We start from the raw sequence: 15,941 nt of genomic DNA, 5'->3' as shown, positions 1-15,941 counted from the left end.
GATATTCGGTTGATCCAAGTAAGATTTTGGCAATTGTTGATTGGAAACCACCAAGAAATGTATCTGAAGTTAGAAGCTTTTTGGGTTTAACTGGTTATTATCGACGTTTTGTCAAAGGATTTTCAATGGTTGCTACTCCTATGACCAATTTTTTGCAAAAAGATGTTAAGTTTGAATGGTCTGACAAATGTCAAAAGAGCTTTGGACAGTTGAAGGCATTGTTGTCTGAGGCACCGATTTTAGTGCTACCGGAGTCACGAAAATAATTTTAAATTTTTAGCAATGCTTGATTGAATGGCTTGGGTTGTGTGTCGATGCAAGAGGGTAAAGTGGTAGCTTACGCCTCGAGACAGTTGAAACCACATGAGAAGAATTATCTGACACACGACTTGGAATTGGCCGCCATCATTTTTTCTTTGAAAATTTGGCGTCATCATTTGTATGGTGAGAAATGTCATATCTTTACTAATTATAAGAGTTTAAAATACTTGATGACTCAGAAAGATTTGAACTTGTGACAATGGAGTTGGCTCGAGTTATTAAAGGATTATGAACTAGTGATTGACTATGATCCAGTAAAGGCGAATGTAGTCCCAGATGCCTTGAGCAGAAAGTCCTTATTTTCTTTGAGAGTTATGAATACGAGATCGACTTTATCTAACGAAGGTTCAATTTTGGCCAAGTTGAGAGCTAGACCGGTATTTCTTCAGCAGATTTGTTGAGCTCAAAAAAATGATAGTGAATATCAAGCCAAAAGAGCTCAGTGTGAATCGAGTAGTGATATAGACTTTCAGATAGGTTCAGATGATTGTTTGATGTCCGGGATAGAGTATGTGTACCAAAGAATGATGAACTTATTCAGAACATTTTGCATGAAGCACACAGTGGTTATTTATCAATTCTTCCGGGTAGTACGAAAATGTATAATAATTTGAAGAAATTGTATTGGTGGTCAAGAATGAAACGAGATATTTTGGAGTTTGTTTTGAGATGTTTTATTTGTCAACAAGTAAAATCCGAACACCAGGTGCCTTCAGGTTTACTTCAGCCAATGATGGTACCCGAGTGGAATGGGATAGAATTACAGTGGACTTTGTGACGGGTTTGCCTTTGACTCCAAAAAAGAAAGATGCCATCTGGGTTGTTATTTATAGATTGATGAAATTGGCTCATTTTATTCCAGTATGTACTGACTACTCACTTGATAAGTTAGCTGAATTGTACATTTCTGAGACTGTGAGATTGTACGGAGTGCCTATTTCTATTATTTCGGATAGAGATATAAGGTTTACTTCGATATTTTGGAAGAAATTACAAGAGGCTTTGGGTACGAAGTTAAATTTTAGTACCGTTTTTCATCCATAAACCGATGGTCAATCCGAAAGAGTAATTCAGATTCTTGAAGATATGTTCCAATGTTGTGTTCTAGAATTTGAAGGTAGTTGGGAAAGATATTTATCTTTGGTCAAATTTTCTTATAACAACAATTTTTAGTCGAGTATAAAAAAGGCACTGTATGAGGCATTGTATTGCTGCAAGTGTCGAACTCTGTTGTATTGGACAGAGCTTAGTGAGAGACAGATTCACGGAGTTGATTTGGTTAGAGAAATTGAAGAAAAAGTAAAGGTAATCCATGATTGCTTGAAAGCCGCTTCAGATTGAAAAAAGTCGTACGCAGATTTGAAAATAAAAGAGATAAAATTTCAGATTGGTGATAAAGTATTTCTAAAAGTATCTCTATGGAAGAAGATTCTGATATTTGGCCATAAAGGCAAGTTGAGCCTGTAACGGCCAGTAGCCTTGACCGTTTCCGGAGTCGAACACGAGGTGTAAACGGACTTAATTCATTACTTAAACAGCTCATACAATTCTTTTTAAAATTTCCAGACAAGTCGGCTAACGCATCATAGTCGCTTAAAAATCATATCTCGAGTTCAAACTCAAATCCAATTCGTAAATTTTTCCTGAAACTAGACTCATATATATATCTAGTAATGTTTTTCTAGAAGTTTTGGTAGGGCCAATTAGTACAGTTTATTAGTTAAAGTATCCCCTGTTTCAGGGTTAGACTACTCTGACCTCTGTGTATTACAAATCAGATATCTCAATGTACAGAGCTTCAATGACTATGCCGTTTGTCTCTAATAAAACTAGACTCAATAATGAATCTGTAAATATAAAGCATGACTTCTAATTATCTTTGTAAAATTTATGGTGAATTTCCAAAGTCAGCTTATAGTGTCACCAAGCTAGCTCGAGGGTCGAAGACCGTCGGAGATCCACTCACACTATCAATAATTATTTTGGTATCAATGATTTCAACATTTTGTGTTATGCCATGTATAGGGGACTTGGTCATTTTGTTATGTGTCATAATTTATTTGGCCAAATGTGTTGGCTTATATTGGTTGAAAGTTCATTTTGTATAAGGCCATTTGAAATTGGATACTATTTGTATAAGTAATTTATATGATGATACCTTTCATGGATTTGGGAATTTATATGATTTGAGTTGATAAGTATGTGATGTTTGTGTAAGATAGATGGTAGCATGTGAATGATGTGTTGATGTCTTGGTTGTGGCTAATTTGGTTGTATGTATAGACTTGGATTAGTGCTATGTTATGTTGTGTAGGTGTGTGCATAAAAGGGTGGCAAAAAGGCTTGGTAAACAACCTTATTTTTATCCACACGGGTAGACACAAGGGTGTGTGTCTAGGCTGTGTGCGACACATGGCTTGCCCCATGAGCATGTGTATAGGCCGTGAGTCTACTGCACCCTAACTTTTGCAAAATAGAATGCCCAATATTGAGTACACAGGCAGAGACATGGCCGTGTGTCTCAGTCGTGTGAAGGCCATGACTTTGGGCACAGGCATGTGTCCCAGGCATGTGAAGTCTGCACCTATTTAATGAAAAAAATCATAAATTTTACATCAACCACATGGCCTAGCACACGGGCATGTGACCTAGCCATATGCCTTCAATTTGTTCTTGGGTGACAAACAGAGAGTTACAGGGGTTAGGGACACGAGCATGTGTGACCACACAGCTTGCCCACACGGGCGTGCCCCATACCCACACAGACGTGTGACCCCTATTTAATGAAAAATTTTCTAAGTATTGCAAAATTTTCTAACGTACTCGATTTAGTCCCGAACCATTTCCAATGCATGTTTTGGTCCTCGTAGGCTCGTATTAGGGACTTTATAATTAAATACAAAAATTTTTAATTTGGAAAAAAAACAATGGCTCGGAAATGTATGTTTGCTTGTGTTTAAGTCCGATAATGCCTCGTACTCTGTTCCAGCGTCGAATATGGGTAAAGGGTGTTACATAGGCTACTGGCCGAATGGGGCCGTTGGGCAGTGCTATTACTGGTGGTTTTGGATGCTAGAATTGATGGTGGAACGGGTGAATGAAGGTTGGTTTGATGAGTGATGAATGATGGAGAAGGTTGTGGAATTTATAGGATAAAGGGTAGGAGTTTAATTAGAATTCTTAGAACAATTTAATAGGTAAAATATTCTAATTTCTAATTCTACACAAAGTTAACAAAAATTAATAATTAATATAATGCATATTAAATTATCACTTGCTATTAATTTATTGAAATAAAACTATTAATTAAAATATGATCAAATTTAAACTAATCATAATTCTATATAAAGTTGATAATAATTAATATATATTATAATAAAATAATTATATACTAATTATTATCATTTTATTTATTAAATCAAACTAAAAACATTGATTCTAGATGTCTTTTAAAAATATTTACAAAAGAGCAATTAAATTTTGAAAATAATTCAACTAAGTACGTAAACTTAAAGAAAATTTGAAATTTGAGTTGCAATTAAAACTTGGATCAAAATTGACCCTTTTACTTGAAAAACTAAAAACTTATTTTTCCATTTAGGAAATAATTTCTTGGAAGATTATGTTAAATCAGTTCCCAGGAAAGATTGGAATGGTCACAAGTGATCCCGTTTAAGTTCCAATCTCTTAGACATAATTTATTTAAACATACTAACCCTGAAAATATACCCTAAATAATTTATTTAAAAAGAAAATTATAAAAATTAAATATCTGATAAAATAAACAAGATTTGATCCCGTTCAATTTTATCCCTTGAGTTATGTTTTAAGCTCTGAGCATTGACTCGAAAATTACCTCCCTTACTTCGAAGTTCGACAACTCCGTATGGATAAACTTGGTGAATTGTAAATGGATCGGACCAATGTGATTTTAACTTACCTAGAAAGACCCTTAATTTGGAATTGAATAACAAGACTTGCTGACATGCTTCAAATTCTCAAACTCGAATGTGCTTCAGTAATTTGGCATTCTCGTATGAGAAGATTCGAAACTCTTCTAACTTGTTGAGTTGGAGCATCCATTTCTCTTTAGCAAGCTTAAGATCCAAGTTGAGTTGTTGGAGAGCCCAGTAAGCTTTGTGTTCTATCTCCAAGGGCAGATGATAGGCTTTCCCAAAGACCAACCTATAGGGTGACATCCCTAAAGGTGTCTTGTATGCTGTCCTGTAGGCCCATAAAGCATCATCCCGTCTTTTGGACCAATCTCAACGGTCCGGGAAAACTACCTTCTTGAGTATGCCTTTGATCTCTTTATTCGTAAGTTTAGCTTGCCCATTCATTTGCAAATGGTAAGCTGTGGCAACCTTATGCTTTACTTCATGTTTTTTGAGTAACCATTTCGACCATTTGTTTACAAAATGAGACCCTTCATCACTAATGATAGCTCTTGGGGTTCCAAACCTTATGAACACATGCTACTGCAAAAACTTCATCACAACCTTAGCATCATTCATCAGATATGCCTTGGCCTCAACCTATTTAGACACATAGTCTACTACTACAATATGTAATTGTGACCAAAAGACAGAGGGAAAGGACCGAGAAAGTCAATACCCCAAACATCGGATAATTCTACCTCAATGATGTTTGTTCGAGGCATCTCTTTTATGTTGGTGGTGTTTCCAACCCTTTGACACCGATCACAACTCCTTACGTAAGCATACATGTCTTTAAATAGTTTAGACCAAAAGAATCGGACTCACAATACTTTTACTGAAGTACTTTACCTCCGAAGTGTCCCCCACTCAGAGATGAGTGGCAATGATATAGAATCTTATGTACTTCCATTTTCTATCATGCATCTCCTGATCATTTGATCTACACACTTTTTAAACAAGTATGGTTCTTCTCAGAAATAGTACTTCACATCGTGAAAAACTTTTTCTTTTGATGATACGTCTTATCAATCGGCATCAAATCACAAGCTAAATAGTTAGCAATATCAACAAACCAAGAGGTATTATGGACATGATTTACCTTCAATATGTGTTTATCTGCGAATGTCTCCTGAATGGGTATAGGTAGAGAATTCCCTTCTTGTGGCTCCAATCTAGACTAGAAGTACCCATAGCATTAGTTTTGGCTTTGTGTCTTTCTTGGCAACTAAATAGACAGTCACTTTGGTACCTACAAGATAAGATCGAAACTTGTCAAAAGCAAACACAATAGTAAGTAACTCTTTCTCTGTTACCGTATAATTTAGTTGAGCTCCTGTCAGAGTCCGACTTGCGTAGTAGATCGGATGAAAAACTTTGTTCCTTCGTTGGCTCATGACAGCACCTACCGTGAAGTCATTTGTGTCACACATCTATTCAAATGAAAAATCTCAGTCTGGTGTGATGATTATGGGTGCTGAAACTAACCGACTCTTCAAATTATTGAAAGCCCTTAATATCTTATCAAATTCGAATGTCGTGTCCTTCTCCAATAATTTGCATAAGGGTTTAGCAATTTTGGAGATAAATCTTTGATAGAAACCAGCGTGGACCAAAAAGCTCCTAACACTGTTTACAGATATTAGAGGTGGGAGTTTCTCAATAACTTCTACCTCTGCTTTATCTACCTTGATTCCACGTCTTGTTATCCGATGCCCTGGAATAATACCTTCTCATACCATGAAATGACATTTTTCCCAGTTGAGTATGAGGTTTGTTTCTTCGCATCGCCTTAGCACCTTTGCTAGATTGGCTAAGCAATAATCATAAGTATTTTCAAACATTGAAAAATAATCCATAAAGACTTCCAAGTATTTCTCAACCATGTTAGTAAAAATAGACATCATACATCTTTGAAATGTAGTAGGTGCATTACATAAACCAAATGGCATGCATCTAAATGAAAATGTACCGTACAAGCATGTGAACATTGTTTTATGCTAATCTTTTGGCACTACTGTAATATGATTATACCTCAAGTATCCATTGAGAAAATAGTAATAGTCTCGCTCTGCAAGTCTATCTAGCATTTGGTCCATAAACAGTAAAGGAAAGTGATCTTTCCTAGTCTCCTTGTTTAGCTTTCGGTAATCAATGCAAATTCTCCATCCCGTAACTGTTCTAATTGATATCAACTCGTTATTTTCATTTTCTACGACCGTAATACCTTCTTTCTTTGGCATGCACTAGATTGGACTTTCCCACGAACTGTCTGAGATGGGGTAAATTATACCTGCATCTAACCACTTGATGATTTATTTCTTTAACACGTCCTTCATGATGGGGTTTAGTATTTTTTGTCCATCAATTGTCCCTTTCTCTCTATGTTCTAGGATGATCTTGTTCATGCATACAGATGGACTAATGCCATGAATATTGGCTATGGTCCATCTGGTAGCCTTCTTGAATTGTTTCAAAACTAGGATGAGGTTTTCTTCCTGCTCAACTATTAATTCCGCTAAAACAATCATAGAAAAAGTAGAAATGTTACCAAAATAAACATATTTTAAATGCGAGGGAAGTATCTTCAGTTCTAATTTAGGTGGCTCCTTGATTAACGCTTTTGGCTGGGAATAACCCCTATTCTTTAAATCCAAAGATTTAGAGCAATATTGTGGTTTAAATCCACTTTGAGTAGCTTCTAGCAAAGCTAATTATTCATCCTCCTTTTTTATCATTTAAAGGGTCTGATGTCAAAATTTGTTTCAATGGGTCCTCAACATAGTTGAGTTCCTTTTCCATGATTAATTTCTCTAAATCAGATACTGTAGAACAAAAATCAATTGTGTCAGGAAATGATATAGACTTAAAAACATTAAATGTTACCTAATCGTCTTGAACACACACAGTAAGCTCGCCCTTCTTCACATCAATAAGGGTCCTTCCAGTTGCTAGGAAAGGCCTTCCTAGGATGATTGGCACTTTTTTGTTTGCTTTAAAGTCTAGAATAACAAAGTCACTAGGAAAAATAAATTTGTCTACATGTACCAATACGCCCTCGATGTTTCCTTCTGGATGTGTTAAGGATCAATCTACTAATTGAAGTGTAACCGTAGTAGGTCTAACTTCACATATCCCCCAGTTTCTAAATATTGACATAGGCATCAAGTTGATATTCGCACCCAAATTACATAGTGCTTTCCTACAATATGTTGCTCCAATGTTACAAGGTATTGTAAAACATCCAGGATCCTTCAACTTTGAAGGTAGTTTGTCCTGAAGATATGCACTGCATTCCTTTGTCTAGGCTACCATCTCAAATTCTCCAAGTTGTTGTTTTTTTTACACGATATCTTTCATGAATTTGACATAGTTCGGCATTTGTTCAAGTGCTTCAACCAATGGAATGTTGATATGAAGTTGCTTGAGTATGTTTAGGAACTTCTTGAATTGAAGTTTTTGCTTTTGCTTCTGAAGTCTTTGAGGGTGGGATGGTAGAGGCTTCTTTACTAAAATTGGTTGATTCATCTTCTGTGGTAATTCTGCATCTAACGAAGTTGTTAGTTTATCAGAATTAGCTGGTTTAGAAGTTACCTTATCGGATTTTACAGATTCAGGTTCTAGTGAAACTAAAATTTTAACACTCGGTTGAACTTCCTTTGAGTCTTGAGCATCAGCTGGCTCCTCTTCAACTTCGACAGTGTTAGGCCCTAATGTCTTTCTGCTCATCAATGTCATTGCTTTATAATGCTCCTTCCCACAATTCCTCAGATTCTTCGTATCACTAGGTAAAACACCTTATGGTCGGTTTCTAAGTTCAATTGCAAGCTGGCCCATTTGGTTTTCCAGGTTTTTCAATGTAGGTAGCTGATTGGCTTTGGATTAAAGCATCATTCTTGGCTATGTATGCCTTCAATAAGTTTCTGAGCCATTGGATGGTTCAACTTAAGGTTGTTTTTAAACTTGTTGGGTAAAAATAGTTGGCTGGGTCAGTCTAGATTGGGTGTATGTGTTACTGAGTCCAGCCTTTTGGTTATTCCAGGAGAAATTAGGATGGTTTTGTTATGATGGGTAATAGGAATTGGATTGCAGTCCTTGCCTTCCTCAATTTTGGTTCTCGTTACCAATATAATACACAAATCCTGGGTTCGATGGACATTCTTCGTACAGATGTCCTTCCCCACAATAGACACAGGCTACATTTTCAAATTGATTCGGTGGCTGTGCTACAAAACTATTAAACCCATTAGTGGTAAATTTTTTAAGCATTGAAGAAATCAAAGATACCTGATATGCGAGTGAAGTGAGAGCGTCTACTTCATGTATTCCAGCGGCTCGTCTTTCTGACACTGCTAGATTGGTTGGCCATTGATAATTGTTGCTGGCAATCCTCTCAATGATTTCATAAGCATTATTATAAGACTTAGAAAGGAGAGCACCATTAGGAGAAGCATCCACTGCCATCCTCGTGTTAGCATTGAGACCATTATAAAACGTCTCAAGTTGGATCCAATGTGGGATTCTGTGATGAGGGCACTTCCATAATAATTCTTTCTACCTTCCCCATGCATCATACAATGACTCATCATCCATTTGTTGGAAAGTAGTGATCTCATTCCTCAACTTAGCATTCTTTCTAGGCAAGAAATACTTCATGAGGAATCTTTCTTCTAACTCTTGCCATGTGGAAATTGAATTTGGCAGCAATGGGTTCAAGCAGGCTCGAGCTGTGTCCCTTAGTGAATATGGGAACAACTTCAATCATAGTGCATCTTTAGGTACTCCAGCTAACTTGAAGAATCACTCACCTCCATGAATAATCTTAAGTGCAAGTGAGGATCTTCGGCAGGCATTCCAGTAAATTGGCCCACTGTCTAAAGCATCTAGAGCATGACTGGCTTTAGCTAGATTTGTTGTGCCTTGATTTCGGGTCTCCTAATACCCAGATTAAGATCGTAAAGCACTAGCACAACATACTGTCTTAAAGCTCTATCCCTATCATTAACAATAAGGATAGGATTTTGAGCAGGGTTTGCCCTATTTCCTTGATTTGGATTTTCATAGTTCATCTCTTCAATCTTCTCTGACTTGTTTGTCTTCTTCGCTGTTTAAAAGTTCTTTCAATCTCAGGGTCTACGGGGATTAAATCGATAATTCGATCAATACTCATAAACACCTGAAACAAACACAGAAAAATTAATTTAGTTAAAAATTAAACAAAAAAATAAACCAAAATGCAAAATTCACAAATTCACAAATAATGACTTTTAAAACAGTCCCTAGCAACGATGCTAAAAACTTGGAATGACAGAAATGTGCAAGTGAACACAGTTGCAACAAGCAATAAAGTGACAAGAAAATGTCGAGTTATTGTACCCACAGGGACCGTGAAAAGAATAATTTATGAATGTAATTTTAAAAATACTTTGGTGAGGAAAAATATTTTGATTTGAGGAAGTGATTAAAAACTAGGATTTTAACAAAGTAAAATAAAAAAAAATAAAATAAAAGTTCCAATGCACGATTGCAAAATATGATTTTAATTAAGATGGCATAGTTGTGCTAGATTAATTACATTTCTTAACTTAGAATTATTAAAACTCATGTTTATATTGTTACAAATAAATTCATGGCAACTTGGTAATTTGCTAACTTATGAACGTACTTACCTACCAAAATCAATTTATCTATTGACTATATCTTTATGTCAATTCAACCGATTAGACAAATTTTAATAAGAAAATGTGTTAATGCACATACATATTTATGAAATTAAAATAATCTCTTGTACATATCTCTATCCAATTCAAACAATTAATTCAATCTTATAAGCACATAAAAGATTACGTGAGGTAACAATGTATTTCTACCCTAAAACAACTTAATCACAATAATCTTGCAAGTTATGCAAGGTAATGTATCTTAAGATACCATTGCTAATTTAACCCTCAACAACCTTAGATGATTAAACATGCACTAATTAAGTATCGTGTCAATTAATTACAATTTCAATCCATTTAAATAATGAATTCATTAGTTACCTTACAATTGTAATGCAAGAATAACTTAGTCATGGTTTTACTTAATTAAACATCGCACCGGGGCCTATAACAACACAAACACAATTTTAATAACTCAAACAGACAATGCAATCAACCTAACACAAATTAAATTTAAGATCAACCTAGCACAAATTAAATTTAAGCCATATTAATTAAATTAAACATATAAACATAACAAATATTCATAGACATTTTCATAACAACAACAATAGACTTAAAAGGGTAAGGAACAAGAATCAAATCCAGTGATTTTTTGGGGCTTGACTAGTTTGCTCCAGTTCTTCTTCTATGCTTGTTCTTGTTGAACTGAGGCTTCAACAAACACTTGAATGCTGCTCCAAATGGTGGCTGAAGGACTCTTTTTCAAGAGGTGAATTTGGCAAAGGAATGAGGAAGGAAATGAAGAATAATGAAGAGAAAAAAGTGAGACAGAGAAGTGAAGAATGGATGGTTTTGAGATTTGTTTGAAGTGAGCAGCCAAAATGACCAGCTAAAGACTCCCCCTGTAACACCCTGAACCCGAGACCGTTGCCGGTGTCGGACACGAGGGGTTAACAAGCCAAAACCACTTATGGCACCGACCAATTTGACATTTCCAGGCAAGCTGGAAAACTGCGTCGCTGTCGCCTTAAAAAGCGTATCTTGAGTTTCACAACTCGGAAACTAATTCCGTAAATTTTCCCTGAATTTAGACTCATATATCCATCCATGGATTTATTTCTAGAATTTTTGGTCGGGCCAATTGGTACAGTTTATTAGTTAAAGTCACCCATGTTACAGGGGTCGACTACACTGACCTTCGCGCGTTACAACTTGAATATCTCTCTGTACAGGGTTTCAATACTGATGTCGTTTGTTTCTAATGAAACTAGACTCAAAAATGAATCTGCACATATAAGGCATGACGTCTAATTCATACTGGATAATTTATGGTAAATTTTCAAAGTCACGACAGGGGACCCAGAAACCGTTCTGGCCCTGTCTCACAAGAACTTTAATATCTCTCGGTATACTGTTCATATGATCGTTTCGTTACTTTCATATGAAAATAGACTCGTCAAGGTTCGATTGCATAATTTATTCACTAATTAACACCATTCCTACAAATTTTGGTGATTTTCCACATCCACGTCACTGCAGCTGGCAGCATCTGTTTTTAAGGTAGGTTTTACCTATATTGTAGTTCCCATGGACCAACTATAGTCTAGTCATACTTAGGTCCAACATATGATCATATTTAGCCATTCCAATGGCTGATCATGTGACCAACTCTCTCATTCCAAACCATAATCACATCATGAAACCAAATATAATTACAAACCACATATGGTCAAATTCCATACTCCACTTTTACGAACCATTTTCGCATGGCGCACACATATACATCACAAGTACTTAAAACAACCGAGAGTAGTCCTATACATGCCATATCCAAAACTCAACTAAAGGAGTACCAAAAAGGGCTTTGATAGTGTGGTTGACTTCAACTTCTATGATCCTGAATCCGATCGCTAACGAGCAAAATCTATAAACAGAGAAACAAAGAAACGGAGTAAGCAATTTATGCTTAGTAAGTTTCGAGCCATAATATACACACAACCAAAGCATAGCATTCAAGTAGCTAAACAATAATTCATATGCACAATTTCTCAAAGACATGCTTACTTCACAATCCCAACTCTTATATTCATACACAAATAACGGCCTAGTTAATGCCGATAGCTCATTTATCATTAGAGCGAATATTCATACGCACTTACTCATAGTGTGCGAAGCACACACAAAACATACCTTGTTGTTGGGAATTTCACAAGTGCATTAACTGAAAATTTTCCAGCAAGTTCAAAGTTCTCGAATCACATACCTTGAGTTTATCCGGATATAGCTACTGTTCAAACGCCTTGGGACATAGCCGGTTATGGTAACCCGCACAAACGCCTTGGGACTTAACCCGGATATCACAATTTGCACAATTGCCTTGGGCTTAGCCCGGATATCATAACTCGCACAATTGCCTTGGGCTTAGCCCGTATCACAATTTGCACAATTGCCTTCGGCTTAGCCCGGATATCACTCGAACATTCATACACATCTTTGTTTCAATTTCAGTAACACAACTTTTATGCACAATTCCCTTAGCAAAATATCATTTCGCTCAATGGCCACATACAAAGGCACAAAATTGCTCATTACTTCATTCAATCGAATCAAAATCTAAGTTTCGATACTCAAAACTTACCTCGGATGTGGTCGAACGATTTCGACGGCTATTCGACGACTTTTTCCTTCCCTTATCGGATTTAGCTCCCTTTGCTCTTGAGCTTAATTTAACAAATAAATTGGTTTTATCATTTGAGCATCGAAAGAGGAACTCAAGATACCTAGCCAATATATATGCTCATTAGGCATCAGAGTCACATATGTACGAAATCACTAATCGAACTCAACACATTAGTTAATATTCCTCTTAGCCGAATTTTCTAAGCCAAGAATAGGCATCAATATGCTTGCCTCTAACCGAATGCATGCACACCAATTTCCCCTCATGTGGCCGAATATGCATGTCCATGTTGAGGCCAATTATGTACTTAATACCACACAAAAACAGCATGCATTTTACTAACTAACGCATTACATATTGTAGCTCAATACACATCTCTCATGTACTTCATAACCGAAACATCATCACAAGCAAATATATACCTTGAAATAGTATATATGTCATGCCAATACATCATGTGCAAACATGTATACACATATAGGTGCAAGGCCGAATCTCAAGGGGTTCATACCCATCCAAACACAAATTTTTACCAATCAAGTAACAAGCATAAATCATGCTCATGAATGCACCATGGCCGAATACATCACAACCATACTCTTTCAACTTCGGTCATGGTTAAACAAAGAATTCAATGTCTTCTCGACGATTGCTACAAAGAAATTTCAAGAGTAGTCAATCCATCATTGCATGCATCATTAGCAAGCTTCACATTTAGCATGCAATGGCTTCAACACAATAACAACCTTGGCCAAATACCATTTCCATGGCATAACAAGGATTTGAACCATGGCTAACATGAACATCAAGTTAGCAACTAAAACATGCATGAATCTCATGACACAACCTCATACATACCTTAATCTTGATGCAAGTATAGCCAAAATCTCCTTCTAGATCTCTTCCAAACAAAAAAAATGGAGCAAAAATCCCTCCTTCTTCCTTAGTTTTGGCTCAAAGAAAGGATGAACAAAATTTTTCTTTCTTTCTCTACAACTCACGGCAATGGGGGGGGAATACCACACTCACACACATTTTTTTTTCATTCTTTTCTTACCCATACACCTTTGTTTATTATTTCTCCCTAATGCACCAACAAAACATGTTTCATGACATGTTTTGCCCATCCTCTCTTGCCATGGCCGGCCACTTCATGTTGGGGGGGGGGGGGAAATTTGACATGCAAATCCCTTATTTTTGCATGCATGAGCAACTAGTCATCACACATTTCCCCATCATACTTTCAAAGTTCACTACTAGGTCCTTTCTAGTGAAATTCACATTTATAACACTAAATCGAAACATCAAAAATGTCACACACAAATTAACACATATCATAGGCATCAAAATAAATTTTAAATTATTTTTATGCCTCGGTTTTGTGGTCCTGAAACCACATCCCGACTAGGGTCAATTTTGGGCTGTCACACCCCCCATGGCCAGCAACACATTTGGCCTTTTTAAATATTTCGAACATGCTATTTTTAGGTAGGTGCAAATCTTGAAAGGAATGAATAGTGGAGGGGTTTGAACACAAATTAGAGGAGTCTTGAAGGGCCATTTTGCAAGCTAAATAATCAGCTAAACAAGCTAATTAGGTTAGCATGTGGGATGGTTTAGGGCTGCCTAGTGCTGCGATTTAGTCCGATTAGCTATTACTGAAAATTAAAGAAATAATTAGCCAAAGCTAGGGTTCTTCATTTGGCCATATTGATTTGCTTGCATGTAAGTGATTTTGATCCCGTTTTTAATGATTTTTATGTTTTTGAGGTCATTGTAGCTGTTTTTAAGGAGAAAAAAATGACCACAAAGTTCAACTTCATTATATAGCATCTCAAATAAAATCATGGATTTCCAAATGGTAATCCATGTCAAAAAACCAATTACAAGCATCCGAGCACATTTTTTTTACTAATAAAATCAGCCACTATGGTACAACACTGATTGGCCCAATATAACTTTGCATACTTAAACGTTTTCAGAGTTTAATACTTTCTTTTATCCGCACACCAATGACAATGACGTCCGTGCAATGGTGCTTCACACTAGTGATTAGGCTAGCTTTATTTGTTTCGAATACCACAACTATTTGAATATTAAGTACACACACAATCTTTATGCTCTCATCAAAAGCGTAGCTTTCAGCCCTTGCAATCAACATTATCTCTTCCTTGAAGCCCCCGCCGTTGCCAATAACAAAATCATCTTCATCCCTTGTGATAACCCCAAGGTCGGTTCTATTATTACTAACAGAAGCATCAAAGTTTATTTTGAAATAACCCTTTGGAGGTTTCAACCACCTTTTAATAGCAGGGTTACTAGGTAACAAAGGAGCATTCATAAGGTTAAAAATGCAAAAGTCTTGACTGAGTGTTCTCGCCCTGTCCCAAACAACTTGCGCCTCTTCTTCCTTTACATGAAAAATAAACTTGTTCCTATTGTTCCAGCTATTCCAAAGGGTGGTCATGAGATTAAAAGTAGCTCTCTTGTCCAAAACCCTCATCATGTCTTCCAACCAATCAATGCAGCAATGATACTCTTTCAAAATGAGGCTATTGTTAAGGCCACCGATAGACTGGATCGCCCTTGATGTTGGATAGTCTTTAAGAGCATGAATAAGGGCCTCTTTTTCAACTCTACATTTGGGACAATCTTCCCCCAAACCTTGTCAAACAGAGGCCGTTAGTGGGAAGGATCTCATGCCCTACCTGCCAAGTGAAGACCCAAATCTTAGGGAGGGTGTCAAGCTTCCAAATAGCTTTCCAAAAGAATCGATGTGGGCCGAGTCCCATTAGCTTCAACATAAGCCAAGAGTATGCTAAATTAGTCGTGAACGAACCAAGAGGGTTGTGGAGCCACACCACTCTATCGCTTTGGCTTTCATCACCAATTGATAAATTGCAAATTTGATTACCCATGTCTTGCCCATACAAATCGTGCACTCTTGCATTATTCCATCTTCTACTATTATCGATCCATAAGTTTTTCACACTACTCTCATAAGGGTTTAAGATTTAGAGTTAACAACATTACCATTTAAACCTTCCAGCCCCTAATTATTGATCCGAATATTAATGTAATCACCACTGCCAACAGAAGCCGTCCTTAAGAGCATTAATTGCTTCAACAATTTTCAACCAAGTGAAAGAAGATTTGTCCACTCTTTTCGGATGGAAAATGTCACCCTTTGGGAAATATTTTAAGCTCAACACTTTGTAACATAAGGTATCTTTGCAATTTAAAAGTCCTCACACTTGACATCCAAGGAGTGCCAAATTAAAGAGCCGAAGGTCCCTAATGCCGAGCCCTCCCATGCCCTTAGGATAACACATGCTCTTCTAT

General features: G+C 36.6%; 1 protein-coding gene and 1 non-coding gene across 2 annotated transcripts; one reads left to right on the top strand and one right to left on the bottom strand.

Moving 5' to 3' along the window:
- Positions 1–8,775: 8,775 nt before the first annotated feature.
- LOC128293517 (small nucleolar RNA R71) lies at positions 8,776–8,882 on the top strand. The gene has a single exon (XR_008283698.1). It is a non-coding gene; the product is annotated as a small nucleolar RNA R71 (small nucleolar RNA).
- A 5,695-nt stretch (positions 8,883–14,577) lies between these two features.
- LOC128292665 (uncharacterized) lies at positions 14,578–15,517 on the bottom strand. Its single transcript, XM_053027556.1, has 2 exons — positions 15,439–15,517; positions 14,578–15,263 (listed from the first exon to the last, which is right to left on the bottom strand). The coding sequence occupies exons 1-2, from the start codon at positions 15,515–15,517 to the stop codon at positions 14,578–14,580; spliced, it is 765 nt and encodes a 254-aa protein (XP_052883516.1).
- Positions 15,518–15,941: the final 424 nt, after the last annotated feature.

Source organism: Gossypium arboreum, chromosome 5, assembly GCF_025698485.1.
Source record: "Gossypium arboreum isolate Shixiya-1 chromosome 5, ASM2569848v2, whole genome shotgun sequence".
Taxonomy (NCBI): Eukaryota; Viridiplantae; Streptophyta; class Magnoliopsida; order Malvales; family Malvaceae; genus Gossypium; species Gossypium arboreum.
This window is presented reverse-complemented; position numbering and strand designations above follow the sequence as displayed.

Coding starts and splice junctions, on each gene's coding strand:
- LOC128292665 (XM_053027556.1), bottom strand. CDS start 15,517: ATGGGTAATCAAATTTGCAATTTATCAATTGGTGATGAAAGCCAAAGC. Junction 15,264..15,438: donor GTGGCTCCACAACCCTCTTG/GTTCGTTCACGA, acceptor CTGTTTGACAAG/GTTTGGGGGAAGATTGTCCC.